Raw genomic sequence first — 26324 nt, 5'->3', positions numbered from 1 at the left:
ACAGAGGCGAGAAAGAGGGAGATGACCCAAAAATGCCCAGGGCAGAGGATGGAATGCGTAAGATGCAGAGGTCAACAGGGGTGCCTAACAGAATTCGGCTGCTGAGCACATGTGGAATCGTTGGGAAGATCTAGAAATAACTGTAAAGGGCAACACTGTGATGAATTGGAGGTCATGCATGAAAACAAAGTGGGAAAGAAAAATCAGTGACATTTTGGTGACAGGAAGCAAATGAATCACTCTCAGTTCAAAACTGTGACCAAAGTTGTTTTACTATTTCTCATGAGATTTCAGCTGAAAGTAGAGACCCCTCTTATTTTTCTGACTTTTTAAAACATTATCTGACCCTTTTAAGACATCTTGCAAGGGCTTTATTATGACTGAGATCTGATTATCTCCACCTTCACACTGTTCTCAACTGTGTATTATAATGCCTGAGTGATGTTCTCAATTGCATTCTGATGACTGATATATAATGGTTTGCCCTATTAGAAATTAACATTCTGGTCAAATCTATACTGTTGTCCACAGGGTAGTGGTTAAGAGCATGGACTTCAGAATCAGAATACCTGAGTTAATGCCTAGTTCCTTCATTTATAAATTATATGAACTTGAGAAGTAAGTCCTTATCTGTGAAATATCATCTATATATAGCTTTGTTTAAGCACTCAAGGGGCTAATGTATGAAAGGTGCTCAGCCCAGCAGCCTGCTCACATTTAGAGAATGCTGGATGAATTTCAGTCTAGGGGGAGAGAGATCGGCTCAACAACTCCCTCCTTAACAACACCGTTTACATTGGTTTTCTCTCTGAAAACGAGAAACATGCAAAGGTCCCTTTCAAAATGTTCAAGTTGTCAATTCAAACACCGGGAGCAAAGGTCTCTTTTGTATTTAACTTTATTTCTTGCTTCTATGAAACACTACAATTTCTCCCTTCCCATTAGAGCAGGGTAGAAACGATAGGTGATCCCCTATTTCTTCACAGATTCCCCAAAGTGGAAAAGTTTAAGACTAACCCCTTCCACAGTGGAGACCTCCAGTATTCATCTCAGTGGTGGCAGAACTTAAAGGGAGGGGGAAGAAGAAGGGTCTACTGAGAAACCTGATAACAGAGTGAAATCCCAGGACCCTGCAGTCTCTTTGTCCCCTCATTAGTTTTATGACCCCATGTGGGCAAGTGACCAGATATATCTCCACTCCATTTCAAAGAAGGAAACACATAGTCCACTCCCCTGACCACCCTTATAGGGTGAACTCAATTACCTCACCAAATTCAACAATTGATTTCCATGTTTCCATCTCAACTTACATAGCACCAAGAGAAACATTAAAAGGTGGCCAGATGGCAATTCAGGCAGGACTTTGCATTATAAATACACCTAGTATCCTCAGCTTTGCAAGCCCAGAATTGCTTGTTTTTCTTTTGGTTTTTTTTGTTTTTGTTTTTGTTTTTGTTTTTGTGTGTGTGTGTGTGTGTGTGTTGTTGTTTCATTTTTTGTTTTTTCATGACTCTCAGTGCTAATCTGAATTTCAGAGAATGATTCACAGTAACCAAATTCACATAGAGCAGAAGTTATCACATCGGTCTGTTAATCCATAGGTATAGGAGTGATTTTACATAGCATAGAAATCGCTATACATTGAGTGCTTAAACAAAGCTGTAAGTGTGTATTGTTTTACAGAAAAGGGCTCACACTCAAGTTTACATAATCTGTAAACAGAGGAGCTGGGATGTTAACCCAGGTTCTCTGATTCTAAAGTTCATACTCTTAACCATGTAAATCCATAGGTATCAGAGGTCCAAGTGGACTCCCATGCTTCTTCCTCATGAGCCTGAGACTTCCTGGAAAAAGACCCAAACACCAAGGGCAAGGACAAGTGGGAAAAGAGACAGGGAGAATCAAATGTTGCAGGCCACTGATTCAGCAAGGTCCAAGGCTCCCAAAGCAAGGAATAGAGAATTTCAGAGTCACTCCCATCTAGGAGACTCTCAATTCATTAGTTCTCTAGCCCTCCTAGAAATGATTAATTTAAAATTTCCTTCCAACTAGATATATGAGAAGTTTGGTGTGCGTGACACTAGATCAAAGGACTTCGGCCTGAAGGACAGTATTCTTAGGCCAAGGCTATTAAAAAGTAGTTCAAAGTTACAACTTTATTTCAAAGGAATAAATACACATATAAACATGCACTATAATTCATCTAGGAATACTAATGTAAATCACTGGGGAAGGTCAATATAAAGTAATGACTAACTAATTATTTAATATAGCCCAGGCAACAGATAAATTCTTTATATGTTCTTCCATTTAATCCTTACAACACTAATATGAGATAGGTATTGTTATTAACCTAATTTTATGAAAGGAAAACCAAGCTTTGAGAAGTGGAATGATTTCACAGGGTCATAGACAACAGGTAAGTGGGCAGAGCTAGAATAAAAGGCCAGACAGGTCTAACCCAGTCACCACTTGATTTTGTATTCTATTTAAAATTATGAGCTGCCATCAGTACTAGATGCTAACTGTTCATCTTCCCAGTACCTACTGGTCATTTAAAGATCATTGTGGTTCAGAGGAAACTGACTGCTCACAGGTTCAGGGATGGAACACATGAATGGGCCAAGACAGTAGACCCCTTCATCACAGTGACTGTTCCAGAGGTGGGCAGAATGAATCTCAGGTCATTCACTGGAAATTATAAACAAGGACACTCCCTTTCCTGCTCTACTTGAAAAAAGCAGCAGATGCCAGGAACTGCTGACCGCCATCCTGGGACACAGTGTGGTGCCGACCTGAATGATGGAACTGAGATAGCAAGCAGCAGGGCGCAGAGAATGGGCAAGACACAGGATTCTGAACCCATCATGTGGGCTCTCCAAGGAGCCCTGCTGATGCCAGTACCACTCAAGGACTACTGATTTATGATTCCCCCTTCTGCTTAAGCCAGTTAGGAAGGTTTTCCATTGCCTTTAACAGAAAGACACCTTGCAGATACCGATGTCTGTCCAAGTAATGAAGCAACCCATCTAAAAAGACCTTCCAATGTGTAGACACACACCAATAGCATGGTTCATATAGAGTTCATGTGCTCCCTTCCCTTTCTCCACCCACAACATACATATCTGCTTCTCTGAATAGTTGATAAAATGTAGCTTGTGTCCCAGGATTCAAAATTGAACTGTGTATTTCATTTTTCCATGTGTCCTTCCTCTCTGCAATATTTCTCAGACTTCTTTAGAATAGGCTTTTAAAGGGCTGGGGTTGTGGCTCAGTGGTAGAGCGCTTGCCTAGCACGTGTGAGGCCCTGGGTTCAATTCTCAGCACCGCATATAAATAAATGAATAAAATAAAGGTCCGCGAAATATATATACATTTGAATATCTATCGTATATAATTTCCATCACATCCTCTAAGGTCAAATCCAAGTGCAATTTTCTCCAAGAATCTTTCTCACGGAGTCCAACCCACATAAAAGCATACATATATATATGCTTTTAAAAAATACAGCTAGAAGTTGTGCTAGGACAAATAAAAAGGAAAAGGAGGCAAGTACTGATGCCACCAGCAGGAGAATGTCATCTGTTGTTGGATAAAGAGCCCTCAGCATATGAGTGAACCCACAAGGACACAAAGTTGGTTCTGAACTTGTTGAGACTGAGCAGTGCCTGGCAAGTATCAGAAGTGAAATAACTGCCTGAAATCTTCTTGTTCTTTAAAGTGCATCATATGAGAAAATACCAACCCCATTTTTATAACTCCCTAAAACCGCGAGCAAAATTTAATGTGCATTTCTGAGGAGAATGTTGGTAGCTTTAATCCAGAGGGGAATATGTTACAAAAACAGATCACAAACCCCTGAACTCCAATTTGAGGAAAATAAAGAATCATTCTTAAAAGAGTAACAACTAAAATAATTTACTTTTTCTCTTTTACTTATTTTACTCTCCAACATAATTTTTATATGAGAATGCAAGAAACAAAAATCATTGTCTTTATTACTGGTTCACTGCACATATTTTCCCCTAGAATTTTAAAAGTTAAGTAGTTACCAAAACAGATCCTGTTAATTTGAAGAGTTGATAGGATGTAATATTCTACCACACTAGTAACATGGAACCATTTACAATAATATTAAAGAAAATTGTTCAATGATGAAAATGATAGAGTTGAAAACCATAAAATCACTATTTTATAGAACAACAAAGTTTCTTACAGTTCCTAGAATGCTAACCTTCTTTTTTAAAATAACTATTTTCTGGCTATGAAAGTTAAAATGTTCATTCAATATTTAAAATTTTTAAAACTCCAAACAAGCCTATATAAAGTCACCCATATACTTACCACTGAAGGATAATCAGTTAACATTTTGATATACATACAGGGCAAATTGTTTCTGTTCTACATTTAAAGATAGTTTTTACAAAAATGGGACATTACTGTACATAATGTAATCTTTTCACAATATATCACAAACATTTTTTAATACATGAAAAGAATTGCTTCTCTGCTTAATTTTTCAGAACACACTCTGGCCACAATTTTGAGCATAATCTGTTAAATCTGTTTTCCTATAATTATATGAAAATTCCCATAATAAAAACAGTCTCTAGTGAAATATTCATTATTGGCAGAATTGCTATTTTTTCAATAAGTTGCATTATACTCATACAATTCAGTCATATTAAAGAAGCGACTTGTATTTAGCATCAGTTTGCCCTTCATTCCACACTCCATTTTAATTACTAAATTTTAAAATACTTGAAAATCAGTAGCTTCTTTCTACTTATGGTTGTTATTATTTCCAAATGCACCCTAAAATGCATTATAGTTCTAAGAAGTCAATCTAATCACCAGTTAGGGAAAATGTCTTGGAAAACACTGTTTACAAAGATTTTTAGTACTATATATCACAATAATTTCACCTTTTTCAGATTATAATGTGTTTACTAAAATATTTTTAGTTGAGAGTTTACAACTAGAATAGAAAAGAATCCATACTCAGGTATCCAGCTGGTCTTACACTGAAAATGCATTTGTCAGTTACACTCAGGATTCATCTGACATATCTGCCACATCCCACAAGAGGGAACTTGGCTCCTCATTCATCTTCTCCCACAGGATCTCCAAAGCAAACTCCAAACCAATGTCTAGCTGCGTATGAGAAGACCAAAATAGACTACTACATAAAAAGATGATGAAGTGACATGTTCTACCACCCCCACATCTGTCATTGTAAGCACTTCAAACCTGACCAAAAAATACCTAAGAGTGCCATGAAATGCATCCAAACCTTGAACTTCTATCCCTCACTGTCCCCAAATCATCTCTATATCCCAACTGCCTCATTTCCAATTATAACATCATTGTTATCCCAGGTTCCCAGAATAGAAATCTTGGAAGTAACATTTGCTCCTGAACTTTCTTTCCTGTCCTCTTCATTTAAGGGTCATCAATTCACCTCCAATCCCTACTCAACCCTGGCTTTTCTTTCTTCCCTTGGAATCCCCACTGCTGCCCATGGTCCTGGCCCTTATCATTTCCTCCTAGACTGTCACTACAGCATCTTACATGGTTCCTCCTCTAGACAAATATAGCCACACTGGTCTTCTAGGCTTAATTCCCAAAAATATGTTTCATACATCATTCTTCAGTTCTAACATCTAAATGATTCCCTATCCCACTGTAAAGCAACCTCAACCTTGTGTTCCCCATCTAGCTTTCAGTGCTCTTCTTAACATGGCCCTAAGATGCTTTTGTAGCCTGCTTTGCCACAGTTAGGCTCTTCATGGTCCTGAACACTTTCCCCAGGAAACCTTCCTTGTACATAATTTCCATCACATTCTCTAAGGTCAAATCCAAGTGCAATTTTCTCCAAGAATCTTTCTCACGGGGTCCAGCCTATTCATATCTTTCCCCTCTCTGAACACCCATTTAAATTTCTTCAGTGGATTTTAAATTTAATTCTAGATATAAAAAGTATCAAATTGTACATGACCCTAAACCCCCACGCTGCAGATTTGGTGGGAATTTTAATCTTGGTTTTGTTTGGGAAGTTCTTCTCCCTCCCAAGATCCAGAGGATTGATGCTGCACTCAGTCTGTCATGAAACCTACCCTGAAGCTATACAACCAAGTCAGAGTATCCACTCGGAAGCTGATCCCAAAATTTCAGGTCACAGTTCTTAAAGTTCTTGATGCTGGCATAAATCATCTCTTCTGTGACTCTCTCTTTGGGGAAGCTCCTTTCTAATCTTACCACCTTCTGTCTACCCCACCACTCGCTAAGCCTTAGAATCCTTCTCCATAATGGGTAAAACAGCTCTCATATGAACTGCACTTTGTTTAAATCTGCTTTATAGCAAATATCAGAGTTTGCATTATATTCTGATGAGACAGTAATACAAAATGCTAAAGCTCAAGCTTGAAACAAACAGGACTGGAGTGCTAACCCTGCACTTCCACTCCCCTCTGGGTGACTTCAGCAAGTTAGTTAACCACTCAAGCTCAAGTAGACTTGTCTGGAAAATCTTCATTGGAGTAGCATGAGGATTAAATGGTGCCACAATAGCAGTAAACCTATCAGCATTTATTTGTCACTATGTATCCACCAATTTTCTAAGAACCTTACATGTATTAATTCATTTTATCCTCACAGTACTTGATGGATAAGTAAACAGGCATAGAAAGATTAAGTAATACCAGAGATCACATAACTAGAAAGCAGCAGAAAAAGGAATCAAACCCAAAGTTTGGGTCAGAATCTTTGCTCTTCATATACTACACCATTGTTTCTTAAAAGCATGCAATAAACAGTAGCTATTACCATGAACAAAATTATTTAATTCCTAATGTATCTGTCTCCTTATGTAAACGGTAAGCCCCTTGAGGACAGCAACACACTGGCTTATCCATAGGAGTTATCAGAGAGCTGGCCCTGGAGGCTGTCTGAGTGGCTGAGACGTCTACCTCCTTTGTTCATCACCTAAAATCTGCAGCAAATTGCTGTTATTTACAGTTGGCTATGAGGCTTAAATGGTTTCCTACTTAGAAGTACTTGGAAAAGTAAATGGTAGTCACTATTGTGATATCCCGATATACTTCATTATTTGATTTGAGAGGGGATATTATCAGCCGTCTTCCTGACTCTGAAATAGTGTCAGGGTTTTCAACAAATACTTGCTAATCACAAACTCACACTGTTTTTCCTGTTTCACGTGGGTTTCTCCTTTTTCTCAAATTAGGCCTTAAAGAAAAGGCTACACCTTCACAATGTAGGCCCAGGTTGAGTATTCCTTATCTAAAATGCTTGGGGGGCTGGGGTTAGTGGTAGAGTGCTTGCCTGGCATGTGTGAGGCTCTGGGTTCGATCCTTAGCACCGCATATAAATAAATAAAGGTCCATTGACAACTAAAACAACATTTTAATAAATAAATAAAATGCTTGGGACCAGAAGTGTTTCAGATTTTAGATTCTTTTCAGATTCTGGAATATTTGCATATACATATAATGAGATATTTGGGAGATGGAGCCCAAATCTAAACATGAAATTCACTTATGTTTCATATACACCTAGTATGCAGAACCTGAAGGTAATTTTATATAATATTTTTAGCATGATTTTGACAGTAACCCATCATACAAGGTTGGGGTAGGTTTTCCCATTTATGGCATCAGGGCAGTAATCAAAACGTTTCAGATTTTGGATTTTGGGGTGCTCAACCTGTGATAATAACAGTTTACTATTTTGGGGGGGGGGTACCAGGGATTGAACCTAGGGGCACTTAACTACTGAGTCACATCTCCAACTCTTTTTTATATTTTATTAAAAGACAGGGTCTTACTAAGTTGCTTAGGGCCTCATAAATTGCTATGGCTGGCTTTAAATTCACGATCCTCTTGCCTCAGCCTCCCGAGCCACTGGGATTACATGCATGCAACAACAGTTTACTTTTTTTTATTGAAGACTTACTATGTGCCAGGTACTATTCTATGATTTTATCTTGTGTAATAATTAAATCTTCATAACGGTCAAATGTGTTAAATACTACTATCACTTTCACTTTTTATGTGAGGAAATCAAGGCACAGAATGGTTTGCTTACTTATTCAATGTCAAATTATCACACAGCCTTGACCTGGCAGAGCGTACAGGCTTAACCACTGTATTTTCTGTCTTTTATAACTTGTTTCATATTCTCCAGTGTATTTTGTAGAAGTCAGAATATAGGAAAAGGAAAAGTATTTGTTGGTTGGATTTTTTTTTACTAGAAATAACAAATAGTAAAAAGTATTTTTTAAATGTTTAAAATATCTGCCTAAAATGTCCTGTAAAACTTAAAATCCAAAGCTTATTTTCTAATGACAAATAAGCTCAACTTTTGAAACAAGTACATCAGTTAAGCTGAATTGGGAAGATGAGGTCCAACACTTCCAGCTGTGAATGACTCAAAGGACTGAAACGCACTTCACATACTTAACATCCTATTCTGATGGATACACAGCACAGAAATGAAGGCTCTAAAAGAAGACATAACAGATCTGCTGCAAAAATCTAACCCCAAAACAAATGTCTTAGGAGGTAAGCATTTTCTTTCAGCTCCCTTGCTGATTTTGAAAACAGAAATATTCCAGGCTTCCTATAACAGATCTCTTTCCATAACAGGCAACAATCACCAATCGGATAAATTGTCCAAGATAAATGGACTCGAAACTCATTTAAGCAAAACTAAATCAAAATTTCATAGATTTAATAGTTATTATTCTGCAATGAAGAGGTCTCATATGAAAATGAACCAGTTGGACTAGTCCAATCTTCAGGTTATTCAAATGGAGAGTGGATTCACACAGCCTTGGGAAAATCCAGGTTCACAGGGCGAATTGCAGGGTTGAGTTCATTGTGAAGACATATTCCTTTCATCAGCAAAAGGGGAAAGGAAGTGAGCCATGCCCTAAAAAATACCACTAGAGACATTCCAACCGACACTTGATAAGGACTGGGAAGGCTGCCATCACCTCATGGGGTGGAAGAAGGAAAATCTGGATCAGAATGCAACTGACCAGGAGAAACCATGTTAGGTATGGGAAAGCTTTCCACTAAGCAACAAATTTGCAACAGGGAAGTCATTTAAACCAGTTTTTTGTTTTTTTTGTTTTTCTTTTTTGTCTTTGTTTTTAGAGGGTTTTGTGTTGTTTTGTTTAACTGTGTCATAGTAAGAAATAAATGCATTATATTGTAACCCATAAACACAAATATATATGGTAAAACATTTATAACAAATAATGCCTACCCTTATTCGGTACAAAGCACTGTGATATTTTCAACTCTATTCCACTTTGTGTTATAGACACACTGGTTGAGATACGGTAACTAAAAAATAGTGATTTAAACTGACCAACACAAGAGATTCTATGGGTATCTTTTAAAATGGACTTTATTTCTCCCTCAGAGCCCCAAAGCCAACTTGGGAAAGCTACAGTGAGCATCGGCTCTACGTGCTGCATACTCCATGCCATTCCTCACTAGGCAGCTTCTCCTCTTCCTAGTTCTTTAGTGCAGATGTCCCCCCACAGCTTCCATCTTTTTTTCATATCACTCTGAGGGACTACATCTACTTCCATGACTTCCACTACCTATGCAGGATAAACACTCATTAACCCCATTTTCTAGACCTCAATTCCCAACACCCTTTTCTCTCTTACGTTTTTACCCAAAATAAACCACAGGTTATAAACTCACAGATCCAAAACTGTACTTATAATCCACCTCCTTACCCAAATCTTTTCCAGCTTTCCTCTTCACAAAGAAAGGCACTGCACTACACCCCTCACCCAAGACACAAATCTGTGGGTCATCATTTGTGATTCTTCCTTCCTTTACCTCTACTTCCAAAGGGTTACTGATCCAGCCTTCTTAATACTCAGTAGTATGCAGGGGAACATTTAACAATCCACTCTCCAGGCTAAAAAAAAAGGACCTAAAGTGCAACACTTACCTATTTCTGTGGTGTAAATACCCTACCATAACTAATTTCAAGCAACCAATCTGATGCCCCTGAAAGAGGGGTTGAAAAAAGATGTGTACAAATGAATCTAGCACACTATTCTCAATTACTCAGAAAAATTTCTCCTCTCCATATCTGCCAGTGTTGTCTTAATTCAGGATTTTTTTTTTTTTTTTTTTGGACGGGGAGTACTAGGGATTGAATCCAGGCATGCTTAACCGCTGAGCCGCATCCCCAGCCCTTTTTTAAAGATTTTATTAGAGACTCTCACTGAGTTTCTAGGTACCTTGCTGAGTTGCTGAGAATGGCTTTGAACTCACTGTCCTCCTGCCTCAGCCTCCCAAGCTGCTGGGATTAAAGGTGTGCCCCACCACACCTGGCTTAATTTAGGATTTCGTCTCTCTCCCAGCTAACAAAAAATTATCTCTATGATCACCTGACGTCACATCCCACTCCTCTGACAGTCTCCAAAATCCAGTATTCATCAAGTCACTCCCCTGCCTAAACCTTTTTATTGGTCTCACTGCCCACTTCTTATCTTTGTCTATAATGTCCTTAATAATTTGGTCCCTACTGACACTTGAGCTTCATCTGTGACAGCACTACCTACAATCTCTATTCTAAAAACACTGGCATACATGATATCCCCAAATATATGACACTGTTCCATTTCTCTGCACCTGTGCTCACTTTGTTCCTACTCCCAAGGAAAACTTTCCCCAACTACCCACTGAATAAACACCTACTCATCTTCTCAGATTCAGCTCAAATCCCTTTATACCATTTCTTCTCATGTATACTAATCATACAGGATAGTTATTTTCATTATACTATAATCATAATATACATACAACATAATTTTATTAATTTCACTCCCTAATATCTTCCATTGCCCTTCCAGCCTCCCTCTCCCTGTTCCCTAATGGTCTCCCTTCTGTTGTCATGAGATCTCTTTCTTTCCTTTTTTCCTTTCTAGCTCTACATACGAGAGAAAACACACATTTGTCTTTCTGAATCTGTGTATTTCACTCAACATGATCTCCAGTTCCATCCATTTTCCTACAAATGATATAATCTTGTCCTTTACAACTGAATAAAACTCCATTGTGTATCTCCACCATATTTTCTTTATCCATTCATCTGTCCATAGAAACCTGGACTGGTTCCATAACTTGGCTATCATGAATATCATGATACATGTACAATGATACATGATACATGTACAATATCATGAATATCATGTACTGCTACAAACATTGGAATATATGTATCTCTAAAGTATGCTGTCTTTTGGATAAATACTTAGTACTGGTATAACTGGATCATATAGTTCACTTTTAGAATTTTGAGGACCCTCCATAGTGGCTGTGCTAATTTACACCAACAGCACATCAGTGTTCCCTACTCCCATATTCTTACTAGTATTTATTATTATTTTTATTCCTTTTTTTTTTTACACAATACCTTTATTTTATTTATTTATTTTTATGTGGTACAGAGAATCAAACCAGTGACACACATATGGTAGGCAAGTGCTCTACTGAAAGAATGGACATTTTTTTAAGCTGTCTGTTTTATCTCAACTCCCTAAGGTCTCCCTCCCAGTGATGGGAACAAACCCCCTTAAAGCTGTTCCAGGAAACAGCCCCAAACAGAGAAGGGTAAATTGAGCAAGACAGTGCTCAGACAGTTAAGATATATAGGATATAAGATTACCAGAAACTGTTGACCAGAATCTACGCCCTATTGTAAAACATTGTGAAACATGTTGTATGTTATCAGCAAAACCAGACCCCCTTTGGAATTTCCCAGTGGCTTTGTTCCCCTTTTCCCTTCTGTGTGCGACCCCTCCCGATGTGTGGTTTCTGCCTTTATAAACTTGTAAGATTTTCTGCTAGGAACTCAACTCCTCGACTCCTGTGTGAGTCACGAGTTGGGTCCCAGTGCGCTAGAATAAAAGCCTCTTGCGGTTTGCATCAAGTGACGCCTCCTGCGGTTGATTGGGGTTGCTGTCGATCCGTGGGACAGAGTTAGGGTCTCCTTTTTGGGGGCCTTACATTTGGGGGCTTGTCCAGGATCTGACGGCCCCCCCTCATCCGTGGAGTCGACCTTGGAGGTAAGAAGGGGTACCCCGAGGTTGTCTGTCTTTGTCTTGTGTTTTGTTAGTTGGTCTGGTTCTGCGAGCGCGCTTTCAGTTTCGGTTTCGCAGCCGTTCGGCAACTCGTGAGAGTGGCCGAACAGTGGTCAGTAGACGTGCCTGGAGGGCCACAGGTTGCAGCCCTGGGGGACGCCCCAAGGGTGGAGGAGAGCCAGGGACGCCTGGTAGTCTCCTACGGTAAGGGTGCTGATTGGGTTCAATTGTTGGATCAGAGATTGGCGCCCGTCTGATTCTGTTGCGTGTTTGTGGCGGACAAGGTGGAGTAAGTGGGTCCTCGTGTCTGTAGCATTTTTGTTGTTATTTTTGTTGTTTGTGTTTCTAACGACGGACGAGCTGACGATGGGACACACTGTGACAACCCCTCTTAGTCTGACATTAGACCATTGGGCTGAAGTTAAGGGAAGAGGTTGCGACCTATCAGTTGAGATCAAGAAAGGCCCATGGCGGACCTTCTGCTCCTCAGAATGGCCTGCTTTTAATGTAGGATGGCCAGCAGAAGGGACCTTTAATCTATCTGTCATTCTTGCTGTTAAAGAGATTGTTTTTCAGAAGGAACCTGGAGCCCATCCGAATCAGGAGCCCTACATCGTGGTTTGGCAGGATCTGGTGCAAAATCCACCCCCCTGGATTTGACCTTGGGTTGCAAAACCCAAGCCCCGGCCAGCTGCACAAATCCTAGCTGCCCAATCTCCCAGTTCTGGGAGGAAATCCAGTCACTCAGACCCCTCCAAGAAGATTTATCCCAAAACCCAGGCTGACCACCTTCTCCTTGACTCACCTCCCCCATACCCTCCCGCCTCGGTCCCCGTAGGGGGTCAGGAAGAGCCAGAAGAACCGCCGGCCCCTGCAGTCGCCCCCTCTGCTCCACCTAACGAGTCTCTGCCGGGGCCCACGCAGGGCACCACATGGCCTGCACGGGGTACCAGAAGCCGCGCGGGATAACTCCCGACACCACCATTGCCCTTCCCCTAAGGGCTTATGGGCCCCCGCCGGTGGCAACGGATGGTGGACCGGCTCCTCTTCAGCCCCTCCAGTACTGGCCTTTTTCCTCCGCAGACTTGGATAACTGGAAAACTAATCATCCTCCCTTTTCAGAGGACCCCCAGCGCTTAACCAGGCTGGTGGAGTCTTTAATGTTCTCTCATCAGCCCACATGGGATGATTGCCAGCAGCTACTGCAGACCTTTTTCACTACTGAGGAGAGGGAGAGGATTTTATTGGAGGCAAGGAAGAATGTACCAGGAGCAGATGGACGACCCACCCAGCTCCCCAACATCATTGAGACTGCCTTCCCCGTCTCCAGGCCTGACTGGGATTTCAACACGGCAGAAGATAGGGAGCGAATGACAATCTATCGCCAGACTCTAGTGGCCGGCCTCCGTGGGGCAGCGAGATGCCCCACTAATTTGGCTAAGGTAAGAGAGGTTACCCGGGGGCCACGGAACCCCCATCAGTATTTCTCGAGCGCTTAATGGAAGCTTTCAGGCGCTACACCCCATTTGACCCTACCTCTGAGGGGCAAAGGGCTTCCGTGGCCATGGCTTTTATGGGCAGTCAGCAATAGATATTAAGAGAAAGTTGCAGAGAATAGAAGGGTTACAAGATTATACCCTACAGGATTTAGTTAAGGAGGCAGAGAAAGTGTATCATAAGAGGGAAACTGAGGAAGAGAAGGAGCAAAGGAAAGAAAAGGAGAGAGAGGAAAGAGAAAACAAAAGGGATCGTAAGCAAGAGAAGAACCTAACATGGATTTTGGCCGCAGTAGTAGGTGAGAAAGGCCAGGAACAAACACAAGGCAGGGCTAAAAAAAAGGGTCAGGTAACCTGGGCAACCGCACTCCATTAGACAAGGATCGGTGTGCCTACTGCAAGGAGAGAGGTCACTGGGCTAGAGAGTGTCCTAAGAAGAGACCGGGCCCTCCAAGAAAGCATTAGCCCTAGAAGAAGAAGAAGATTAGCGGGGACGGGGCTCGGAACCCCTCCCCAAGCCTAGGATAACACTAGAGGTGGAAGGGAAGCCAGTTGAGTTCTTAGTAGATACTGGGGCTCAACACTCGGTCCTACTCGAACCGACTGGGCCCATCTCCCACAAGAAATCGTGGGTCATAGGAGCTACAGGGCACCAGCAGTACTCATGAACTACCCGAAGAACGGTAGACTTAGGAACGGGACGGGTAACCCACTCGTTTCTAGTCATCCCCAAGTGCCCTGTGCCTCTACCTGGGAGAGATCTCCTAACCAAAATGGGAGCTCAGATTACCTTCACCCCTGATGGCCCAGAGGTGACCCGAAGCAAGAGAGTAACTACTGCCCTGACTATGCGCCTGGATGATGAACATAGACTTTTTGAGAGACAGGGAGCAAAAATATGTCACATAAATAACTGGTTGAACAGGTATCCAGGGGCGTGGGCTGAAACAGCTGGAACAGGACTAGCCGCAGAAAGACCACCCATAGTTATAGAGCTTAAGGCCACATCTACTCCTGTGGCTTTACGTCAATACCCTATGACTAAAGAGGCCCGGGAAGGAATTAGGCCCCATATCCGGCGCCTCCTTCAGCGAGGTATCCTAGTGAAGTGTCAGTCACCATAGAACACTCCCTTATTACCTGTTAAAAAGCCTGGCACAGGAGAATACAGGTACAGGACTTAAGAGAAGTAAACAGGTGAGTACAAGACATCCACCCCACTGTACCTAACCCTTACAACTTGCTGAGCTCTCTTTCCCCGGATCATATTTGGTACACTGTCTTGGACTTAAAGGATGCTTTCTTCTGCCTGCGACTACACCCTTCCAGCCAAAACATCTTCGCATTCGAGTGGAGGGACCCTGACTCTGGGACAACAGGACAATTGACTTGGACCCGATTACCCCAGGGGTTCAAGAATTCCCTGACCCTCTTCAATGAAGCTCTCCACCAAGATTTAGCCCACTTCCGTGCCAGCCATCCCCAGGTAACACTTTTGCAGTATGTAGATGACTTACTACTGGCTGGGGCCACAGAGGAGGAATGCCAACAGGGCACAGGACTACTGCTAGAAGAACTTGCCCGCTTAGGATATCAGGCCTCCGCCAAGAAGGCCCAGATCTGCCAACTCTTCCGGGCCCAACATTTAAAAACTCTTGTCCAGTCTTCACCATATAACATCATGAAGCTCGGGGAGCTTGCAGATACAACTGTAAAAGAATGCAAGTCTTGCCAGATGGTGAATGCCCGGCCCAGCAAGCTACCTCACGGCAAACGGCTCCGAGGAGACCATCCTGGGAGTTACTGGGAAGTGGACTTTACTGAGGTAAAATCAGCCAGGTATGGATACAGATACTTATTAGTATTCATAGATACATTTTCAGGATGGGTTGAAGCCTTTCCTACCAAGAAGGAGACTGCTCAGGTGGTGGCCAAAACAATACTAGAAGACATCTTCCCGAGGTTCAGTGTGCCCAAGGTAATCGGGTCAGACAACGGCCCTGCATTTGTTGCCCAGGTAAGTCAGGGACTGGCCAAAATCCTGGGGCTTAACTGGAAATTACATTGTGCTTATAGGCCCCAAAGCTCAGGGCAGGTAGAAAGAATGAATAGAACTTTAAAAGAGGTCATGACTAAATTATCCTTAGAGACTGGCATAACAGACTGGACAGTCCTCCTTCCCTTTGCTTTGTTTCGGGTGCGCAATACCCCTGGCTCCCTCAAGCTAACTCCTTTTGAAATCCTTTATGGGACTCACCCCCCACTCATTACCATACATAGTGCTGCTCACTACTCCAACTGCAGTAAAAGTCGATGACATCGCCACCTGGATTCACGCTTCGCATGTCAAGCCTGCACCACCAGACCCAACGTGGAAAGTGGAAAAATTGGACAACCCCCTCAAGCTCCACATCCACCGTGTTCCTACTCCTGTTGACGCACCTCCCGCCAATAAGTAGTCCCAACCCTCATGTCCACCCTGATGGGTCCCCTTGTTATACTGCTTTTACTCCTCACTTTTGGGCCCTGCATCCTAAATCACCTAGTCACCTTCATCAGGGAGAGAGTAAGTGCTGTACAGGTACTAATGCTCAGGCAACAATACCAGTCCCTCTGCCAAGGAAATAACTTTGGAGAAGAGTATATAGAGACAGAAGTTCCATGATTAGAACTTACCAAAAAGAAAATGGGGGAATGAAAGAATGGACTTTTTTTTTAAGCTGTCTGTTTTATCTCAACTCCCTAAGGTCTCCCTCCCAGTGATGGGAACAAACCCCTTAAAGCTGTTCCAGGAAACAGCCCCAAACAGAGAGTAAAAGGGTAAATTGAGCAAGATAGTGCTGAGACAGTTAAGATATATAGGATATAAGATTACCAGAAACTGTTGACCAGAATCTACACCCTGTTGTAAAACATTGTGAAACATGTATGTTATCAGCAAACCCAGACCCCCTTTGGAATTTCCCAGCGGCTTTGTTCCCCTTTTCCTTTCTGTGTGTGACCCCTCCCGATGTATGGTCTCTGCCTTTATAAACTTGTAAGATTTTTCTGCTAGGGACTCGACTCCTCGACTCCTGCGTGAGTCACGAGTTGGGTCCCAGCGCGCTGGAATAAAAGCCTCTTGCGGTTTGCATCAAGTGACACCTCCTGCGGTTGATTGGGGTTGCCGTTGATCCATGGGACAAAGTTAGGGTCTCCTTTTTGGGGGTCTTACACTACCACTGAACTACAGCCCCAGCCCTGTTATTTGTATTCTTGATGATTGCCATTCTGACTAGAGTGAGACAGAATCTCAGTGTAGTTTTGATCTGCATTTCCCTAATGGTTAAATATGTTAAAGACATCTTTTGATATATTTGTTGGTCATTTGTACTTCTTTTGAGAAAAATCTAAATGAGATTTTTTTACTAAATGAGATGTGTTTATTTGTTTGGCGTTGAGTTTTTGTCCTTTTTATAATTCTGGATATTAATCCTCTGTCAGAAGAGTAGCTAGCAAAGATTTTCTCCCATTCTGAATACTGTATCTTCATGCTATCATTTCCTTTGCTGTGCAGAAGCTTTTCAATTTGATGCCACCCATTTATTGATTCTTGGCATTTTTTCCTGAACTTTAGAGATCCTACTCAGGAAGTCATTGCCTACATGGTGAAGAATTTCCCCTGTGTTTTTTTCAAGTAGTTGCAAAATTTCTGAACGAATTCCTAGATCTTTGATTCATTTTGAATTGACTTTTGTGCAGGGTGAGAGACAGGGATCTAGTTTCATTCTTCTACATGTGAATATCCAGTTTCCCAGCAATATTGTTAAAAAGGCTATCTTTTCTCCAGTGTACTTGGGCACCTTTGTCAAGAATCAGATGACTGTAGATGTTATGGGTTTGTCTGCATCTTCAGTTCTATTCCATTGGTCTATGTGTCTGTTTTTATGCCAGTACTATGTTGTTTTTGTTGCTATAGTACTGTAATATCATTTGAAACTGGGTATTGTGATGCCTCTAGCATTGTTCTTTTTGCTCAAGATTGCTTTGGCCATTCTGGGTCTTGTGTTCCTCCGTAAGAATTTTAGGATTGTTTTTTCTAGTTCTGTAAAGAATTTCATTTGATATTTTGATGGGGATTGCATTGAATCTGTAGATCATTTTTGATAATATAGCTTTTTTATTTTTCCTCAGTAGTGGGGATTGAACCCAAGGGAGTTTTATCATTAAGATACATCCCTAGCCCTTTTTTTTTTTTCCTAGCCCTTTTTATTTTGAGACAAGGTCTCACTAAGTTGCTGAGAGTCTTGCTAAATTGTTGAGATTGTCCTTGAACATGTCATCCTTCTGCCTCAGTCTCCAGAGTCACTGGGATTACAGGCATATGCTCCCAGCAGTCATTTTAACTACATTAATTCAACCTATCCATGAACATACAGGGGTGGGGAGGAGGGGTCTGATCATCTTCTAGTGTCATCTTCTATTTTGAGGAGGGGGTCTGATCATCTTCTAGTGTCATCTTCTATTTTTTTTTTTTTTTTGATGCTCTGTAATTTCCCTCATAGAAGTGTTTCCTTGGTTAGATTTATCCCTAGGTGGTGGTGGTGATTGCTGTTGAAGCTATTGTAAATGGAACTGATTCCCTAATTTCAGTGGATTTCTTATTGGTTCAAATCCCTTCCATAGAGAAAATTCCTTAGGTAGACGTAATGCCTCCCACTTTCATATCTCTAGTATATTTTAGCACTTGTAACACCCCTTTATTGAACTTATTTTCTTTTCATGTCCTCTCCTCTCACTAAACATGAGCTTCTGGATCTGGATCTTATTCAGCATGTATACTAAGCATATGATATGGTCATGGTGTAGAGTAGGCTCTCAGTAAATGGTGACTATTATTATTATCCAGGGTAATTAGCACCCTAAGACCAGTATATAGCAACTGCTCAATAAGTGTCTGTTGAACTGAAATATCAGTATGTTCTTGCCAGTCTCCAAGGTCACAGGACTGCTAAAGTCCATTCTGGATTGTTAGGGAGTCCAAGATCTACTTCCACTGCCAAAGAACTGGCACTTTAACTTTTTTTCCTTGCCTACTGGCCTCTGTGTTAGTTTACTAGAGCTACCAGAATGGGTGGCTTCAACAATATAAATTCATTTTCTCATAGTTCTGAAGGCTAGAAGTATAAGATTAAGGTGTCCCCAGCACTGGTTCTTCTGAGGCCATTCTCCTTTGCTTATAGATAAACGCCTATCTAAATGCTTAAATAGCATTCTTCCTCTGTGTCTGAGTTCAAATTTCCTCTTCTTATAGGTATACCAGTCATAATGGATTAGAGCCCACCCTAATGACCTCATTTTAACATAATTACTCTTTAAAGACCCTATCTCCAAATACAGTCTCATTTGGAACTACTGGTGATTAGGACTTCAACATTCAAATTTTGTAGGATACAATTCAGCCCATAACAACCTCCTATTGGACTGTGAGCTCCTCAAAAAGCAGGAACTTGGGCTTCCGTCTTATCATCCACTGCACCTATCGGAGCACCTGGAACACAGGAGATTCTCAGAAAATAATGTGTGGGATACAAAAGTTAAGGATCTTCCCAGAAGTATAGTCCAAATCTGTAGATCGGGGGTCCCTCAAAATCCAGTGGCCAGCACCAAGAAAAACAAGGTTTTACTCTTTCCCTGGAAGAGAGTTTGATTCTGTCATCACTTCTAGCTAGTTCACTGCCAAACAGTTATTTATGTGGCACTCTATTCATAGCATAAAAATGAAATCCTTAAGGACAGATATCCAAAGCCATTGACAATATCCTCTTCTTTCCAGATCTATTCTAATACTTGCAGACAGACAGCTTGGCTAGAGTCAGATTCAAGGTTAAAAGAAAACCAACACTGTTCTGCCTACAAGGTGTAACAGCTTAGGATAAATGGTAAGTTGAGCATCTGCTGCTTTCTTCATCCCCCTCTCTGTTCTGTGTGATTTTGGTAGACCTATCAATCACATAGCCTGCATTCTCCAGTGTCAAGATGAACACATGACATAATCAGTCCCCCCACATTCTAGGCATTTGAATCCTACATAGAGTGACATGAAAAAATAATTGGAGGGAAGTCCATTAAGCCTATGCCATTAAATCTTTCTGGTACACACACCCCTAAAAGTTACTGACTTTCCCAAGGTTTGATCAACTATTTTTGTTAGAGATGTACCTAGTAGTCTTCCAACAAATGCTTTTCCCTTAAATTAGTGAATCTTAATACATATAGTGGCCTCTAGAAGTGTGGGCAGTGGAAGTGTTGGACCTAAAATATGGAAATGGGAGCAGGTAATAAGGATTTCCTTACCTGCTATAGAGAAGTTGTGCTCACAATCCTTATTTTGCCACCATAGAACAAAGTATTTGAGGACATAGTTCATTCACATGCCTCCCTTGACTAAACCTTTTGGGAAGTTGGTAGGAAAATATCAAAATACTGGAGTGTGTGGCCATTTCTGACTGTTTTTGGTAAGATCCTAGAAATGGGCCAGGTATGGTGGTGCAGGCCTATAATCCCAACAGCTCGGGAGGCTGAGGCAGGAGGATCACAAATTCAAAGCCAGCCTCAGCAATTTAGTAAAACCCTAGGCAACTTTGCAAGATCCTGTCTCAAAATAAAAAAAATAAAATAAAATAAGATAAAATAAAAAGGGCTGGGGTTGTGGCTCACTGTTTAAGCAAATCTGGGTTCAATCCCTAGTACCCCCCTCAAAAAAAAAAAAAAAATCCCAAGATCCTAGAAATGACTTCACTTCAACCAAAGTGGCCTACAAGAATGCAGAAAAAACTCTTCCACACTTAGACTGGTCCTGTTTCCTGGTAGGAATTCAAGATAACAGAGAGGCAGATAATCATGAAAGGCCATGAAATTTGAATTCTTGGCCCTGAGTCAATGATAATGCTAGAAAACACAAGGAGAAAGGAAGGAAACATAGCAAAAGATAAGATTGCAACCACGAGAATTGGGGGAAGCCTGATGCCCCAAGTACCTCCTGATATATTCTCCTTCCCTGGCAAAGGGCCAAGCATCGGGATGAAGCCAGAGGATGAGAAACAAGCTAGTTTTGCCTTTATCACAGGAGCAAAAAGAAAAGCAAGAAAATTAAGGGCTAGAGGATGGACAAAGCAGTAAGGCTACTTCTAAGAGAAACCCTCAGGCTAGGGCCAGAATCCAGGATTAAGCTACAGAGGAGAAAATGCATACAGACTAGCAGCTTGGAAAACAAAAACCTATCACTGCTCCAAAATCAATTTCTAGGTATCTTATCCCACAGCACCAACAGAATTTGACATACTGAAATACATACCCTTATTAGAAAAATCCTAGCCTTCTCAAATATATCCATGAAATTCACCAGGCAATAAGGAGCAGGTTTGATAGTAGCTACTTAAGTGAAGTATATTAACTACTACACATCTCTGATATTGAAGAGAGAAATCTAATTATAGGACAATAGTGACTAAATATAATGACCTTTGTAATACGCAAGACAAGCAGCAACTTTCTACAAAGACATGGGAACCAAAAGATTTATATGCATACAATATGAAAAAATTGAAAGTGATTAACTCTGGAAAATGTATCATGTGTTACAGAAAAATGTAGGAAGATTTCACATTTCTTCAGGTGTACTAACAGAACAGCTTTAGTTTACAAAGAACCTAAATCAAATAAGAATATTTATCTCAAATCATCTATTCCCTATCAGCTCATATGCCGTGCTATCTGGGGAGCTGGACTACCAAACAAAGCCCTTTCAAAAGGAGCTGGTGGAGAAAAGTCTGGGTGCACTGGCCTTCCTTTGTAGGTGGGACAGCAGATGCTGCACCGCACCAGGCAGAATCACAGCAGCTTCCTAGAGCGCTCCCTCCAGGTGCAGCACAGGCTTAAGGCACTCTTCTTACACCTGCTGTGGAACTCCATCTCCCACAAGCAACGAAACCTTTACTATATTTCCATTAAATGGCACAGAATCATGGGAGCAGAGAAAACTTCCTAATTCCACAGATGCAGCTTACTCCCTAAGGAAAATGTGATTCCCCAGACCCACTGCATTCTCCCACCATGTTCACTAACTGCCTTGAGTAAATGGCATTAGAAACAACTAGAAGGCATATTTATGTTCTGTGAGCCAAGGAAAGAACATAGGGTGGGTGGGGTCATGGATGAGTAAGGGCAGGCTTGGAATGATTCTGCTGAAGATATTTTAACACTGGCAAACATGAGGCCTTCATCTGGCTTATTAAAATAGTGCTGGGTAGTGAGAGGGAAGTTGGCACATTCTCGTGTAGATGAGATGGCCCTGGGGGTTTGAACGACAGTTGTAATACAGCTGCCATGGCTAAAACTAGGCAAGTACAGATGTCACTTCAACGAGGGAGTAATTTCATACTGTTCCATGCTGCCAAATTCAAAATGCCAATGGAGGAAAAGTAGAGGTGAAGGAGATCTTTAAAATAGACTAGATAACTATTTTAAATACCAATTCTCTGTATAACTAAAGTTTTTTGCTGCTGAGGTCCATGAACAACAGTTATTATGGTTTAAAGGGCTCAATCAAAAAATCTTACTGCTCAGCAAAATGAAAAAAATACAATGTGCTGTTCTCAGAGATTGGAACAGCCACATCAAATTTAGTCACTAGACATTAGTCTTTGTCATTCCCAATGTTTGTTTAGAAAATGTCCTTCTACAAGGCTTTTTTTTTCCTCCTTCAGTAGTTGCTGTCCCTGAAAGCAGTGCTATCTATCATTCTCTATGTTCTTAACTGAGGTGTTAGATAAGTATTAAAAGCACATGGCACCACATAACAGTACTCATTTCCCTTAAAAAGGTAAACCAGAGGAAGAGATGATTCACACACACACACACACACACAACTTACCAAATGCCTTCTTGGGTTCTATTAACTTCAAGGTAAAGAGTTCCTCTTTTTTTAATTCCTTTAACTTCTTAGCAACTTCATAATGACGCCACCCAACGATATTTTCTCCATTTATGGATTCAATATGATCTCCCACACAGATTGTTTTAACTGAGTCAATAATGCTACCATCTTTAATTCTCTGAAAGAAAGAAAAATTAATGATGATATAAAAAAGAACTGTGTGGTATTACTTTCCATGCTCCTGAGATCTTATATTCATTGTATTGACATACTAACAATGCAGCTTAAGGCTCAGTTAAAGAAGACCAAACAACAAAGAACCACACCATCTAACCTCCAACCATTCTTCATCTTCTTTGTCATTCAGAATTCAACTACCTTACAGTTACTTGAGCTCTGGGAAGCTTTCCCTGATTTCCTCCCACAGGAATGAGTAAGGTGCCACTCTCATTTTCTACAATACTTTATGCTATAAACACTGTGCTTTAAACTAAGCACTTTACATTTGCTATTCAATTTAAATCTAACAACCATTATGGTAGATCAGGAAGATGGAGGCTTGAGAAAAATCAATTGATATGCCAGATTCAACACACCACAGTGCAGGTGTTCATTTTCCCTTCACTTGCCATAGCTAAACTGTGATATCCTTGGAGACAGAGAATCTTATACATCATTATATGTCCTGTCCCTGACACAATGCCTGCACAGAAAATTCCTCCATAAATGATTGTTGAATTATTTCAATATGAGACCCACTACAGAAATATAAAGCTTAAAATTTTTCTACTAGATACATTTTTTAAACTGCATTTACAAATGCAAACATTCAAATGACATGATCTTGACTAAGACGACTGATATCTCATAAGAAACAAGTATGGGTATCATTTGAGAGTCAGTAAGAGACATTTTATACTATTGTTCTTCATTGATATATTTTAGATGAGAACTCAAGGAGAAATTTGAAACTTGTCTTTCTTCAATTTTACTTCTTTACAATGCATCTGTTATACAGAGTCTCAATGTTAGATCTAGGTCCCTAAGACGGTACCAAGAATTTCTGAAAGGATTTTAGGGGAAAGAACTCTAGGAAACAATATAGGGGTGACAGCCCTGCATGAATGTACAAATACTTCCACAGTGATAAGGAGTGGGTCAAAATAAAGGCCCTCAACTGCCTCAGGAATCACAAATCCTTCATGGGAATGCCAGGACAAACATCAGGTGCTGCTGCAACTGTCATAAAAACAGGTAGACTCCCCATCCCTGCCACATGGATGTGTAACATCTTCTGACTGATCACTGTGTCCAAGACGAGAGAAACTGATCTCAGGTACCCCAGCATCTCCATCAGAAAAAGTTTGTAAAAGATGAACCTGAGAAGGTCAGGATTTTTTTTTTTTATTAAAATGTGAGTAGTTTTCCTTTCTACCCTCAAATTTTAAGACTATTGCTGTGTTCATTATTATAGTATTACCATGCTCCATGCAAATGGAAAACAATACGAATTGGAACAGAGCTTATTATTTATCACTACAAATAGTTAATTTCAAAGCGAATAAACCAGAAATTGCATAATCTGGCATTGTTTTATTCGAAATCCTTATTAGTCTTCCATAGCTAACAAAAACAAAAGTAACCACAACATACCACTGAATACTACAGTTTCTAAACTGCCACAGAAAAATAAACAAGATTAAGCAAAAGATTAGAGTCTAAAGACAAAAATTTAAACATACTATTACATAACCACTTTAAAGGCATTAAAGAATTTAACTTGGACTTTTTCCTTTTATTCTAATTTATCTCTTGATATGACTTGAAACTATTTTTTCTTTAATTATACCATGCAAATTTCAGTATCTTAACACATACTATTTTTAGTTTTTGAGACTTATTTTTATGAGTTTATTAAAAATAAGAATTATAAAAAGCAATAAGTAAAAAGACCTAAAAGTCACGGCTGACGCTTACCCGTGAAATAAAGGTCAGCATAACAGCAATCTCTCATTGCCTAGGCCACTGAGTAGGTGTAACAGTCACTAGAGAGGACCCAAACCAAAGGAGGAAAGGCAAAGTTACTGAGTCAGAGCAGGCAGCAGGGTGAGAATCCAGGCAGAGAATCTGGGATGAAAGAAGGGAAAATCAGTTTGAGAATCTTAGAGAAGAAAACCAGAAGTTGGACCAGAATTAGAAGCAAACTTAGAGACACTAATTATTTATAGAATGGGTTACCTGGACCTCCTAAGTAGGTAGGATGTAGAATGAGGTAGCAATAGGGACTGAACCAGGGGGGTGCTCTACCACTGACCTACATCCCCAGTCCCTTTTATTTTTTATGCTGAGACAGGGTCTTACTAAGTTGCTGAGGCTGACCTCAAACCCAATCCTCCCGAGTTTCTGGGATTAACAGGCAATGCACCATCTAACTCCACTGGTTTTTACTTTTTTTCTTTTTCTTTTTTTTTTTTTTTTTCTTTTTTTTTTAAGTTGTTGAAGGATCTTTATTTTATTTACTTATATGTGGTGCTGAGGATCAAACCCAGTGCTTCACACATGCTAGGCAAGCACTCTACTACTGAGCTACAACCCCAGCCACTGGTTTTTACTTTTCTGAATGGTTTTTGAAAATCAGAATAATATTTGTAGGGGTTGTAGCTCAGTGGTAGAGCACTTGCCTAGCACTGTGAAGCAATGGGTTCAATCTTCAGCACCACATAAAAATAAATAAAAATAAAAGTATTATGTCCATCTACAACTAAAAATGTTTAAAAATATAAGAATAACAATAATATCTGTAATGTAAAAATTATATGAAACCCAAATCACAGTATCCATAAGTAAAATCAGTCCTACAGGGAAACACCCACACTCACTCAAGTATTGTCCATGGCTGCTATCATGCCAGTCAGTGACTTAGTTGAGTAGTTGCAACAGAGGCTGTACAACCCACAAAGCACAAAATATTTACTATCAGGCCCTTACAGGAAATGTTTGCCAATTCCTATTTCAGACTAGACTAGAAATTTATGTTTTATTACAAGCATGCTTTAAATTTTCTAATGAAGTTATTTACATACTTTTTTCCTAGGAAATGTTGAGACCTGGAGGCTAAAATCAAGAATGTTTAGATGGACTGTCTTTTCACCTGAGGAGTTTCACCTGTGAGAATCATGGAGAACTACAGAATGTACTTCTCTGCCATTGCTCTCTCTCTCTCTCCTAATTATGTCATGATTTATTGTTACTATGATTAAAGTATTAGCTATTAATTAAGAACACTGTCAGATATTTTACATGTATCATTATTTTTATGTCCCAAATAACCCTATAAGGTAGGGGCTAATATTTGAAAGAAGGTCAGAAAGGTTCAATGACTTGCCCAGGGTCACATGCTTGTCTGATTCTGAAGCCCAAGTTTTGCACATTGCACTGTACTACCTCCCTAATCTAGAGTCCTGCCCCCTTGTCCTTGAATCCCTGTTACTGTCCTTCTCTTACTTTGACCTACTCTGACTTCCAAACACTATTAAAAGCACATTAAGTACTTATTTCAGTAGCACATAGACTAAACTTGTAACCATGCAGAAGAGACAAGCATGGTCCCTGCACAAGGATGGCATGCAGACTCATGCACATTCCATTTTTTCTGCTGATCTTGGCCAATATAAGAATCACAGGAAAGATAAGTCAGAAATGAATAAAACTGACTACTTTTAAGAAGTGGGGGAAGATAATTGGAGAGACAGGGTAGGAGAAGAAATGGAACATCTTT

The 26324-nt window shown here is 40.4% G+C and overlaps 1 protein-coding gene across 2 annotated transcripts in view; it reads right to left on the bottom strand.

The window, feature by feature from the left end:
* Positions 1–26324, bottom strand: part of GIPC2 (GIPC PDZ domain containing family member 2) — an 83048-nt gene that overhangs the window by 15818 nt on the left and 40906 nt on the right. For both annotated transcript variants that reach the window (XM_079138069.1, XM_079138068.1), the window contains exon 3: positions 22544–22724. In XM_079138069.1, the coding sequence (XP_078994195.1) occupies positions 22544–22724 (181 nt within the window). The remainder of the gene's footprint in view (positions 1–22543; positions 22725–26324) is intronic.

Source organism: Sciurus vulgaris (assembly GCF_902686455.1).
Source record: "Sciurus vulgaris genome assembly, chromosome: 1".
Taxonomy (NCBI): domain Eukaryota; kingdom Metazoa; phylum Chordata; class Mammalia; order Rodentia; family Sciuridae; genus Sciurus; species Sciurus vulgaris.
Note: the sequence above shows the minus strand (reverse complement) of the source record. Positions and strands in the feature narration are given on the sequence as shown.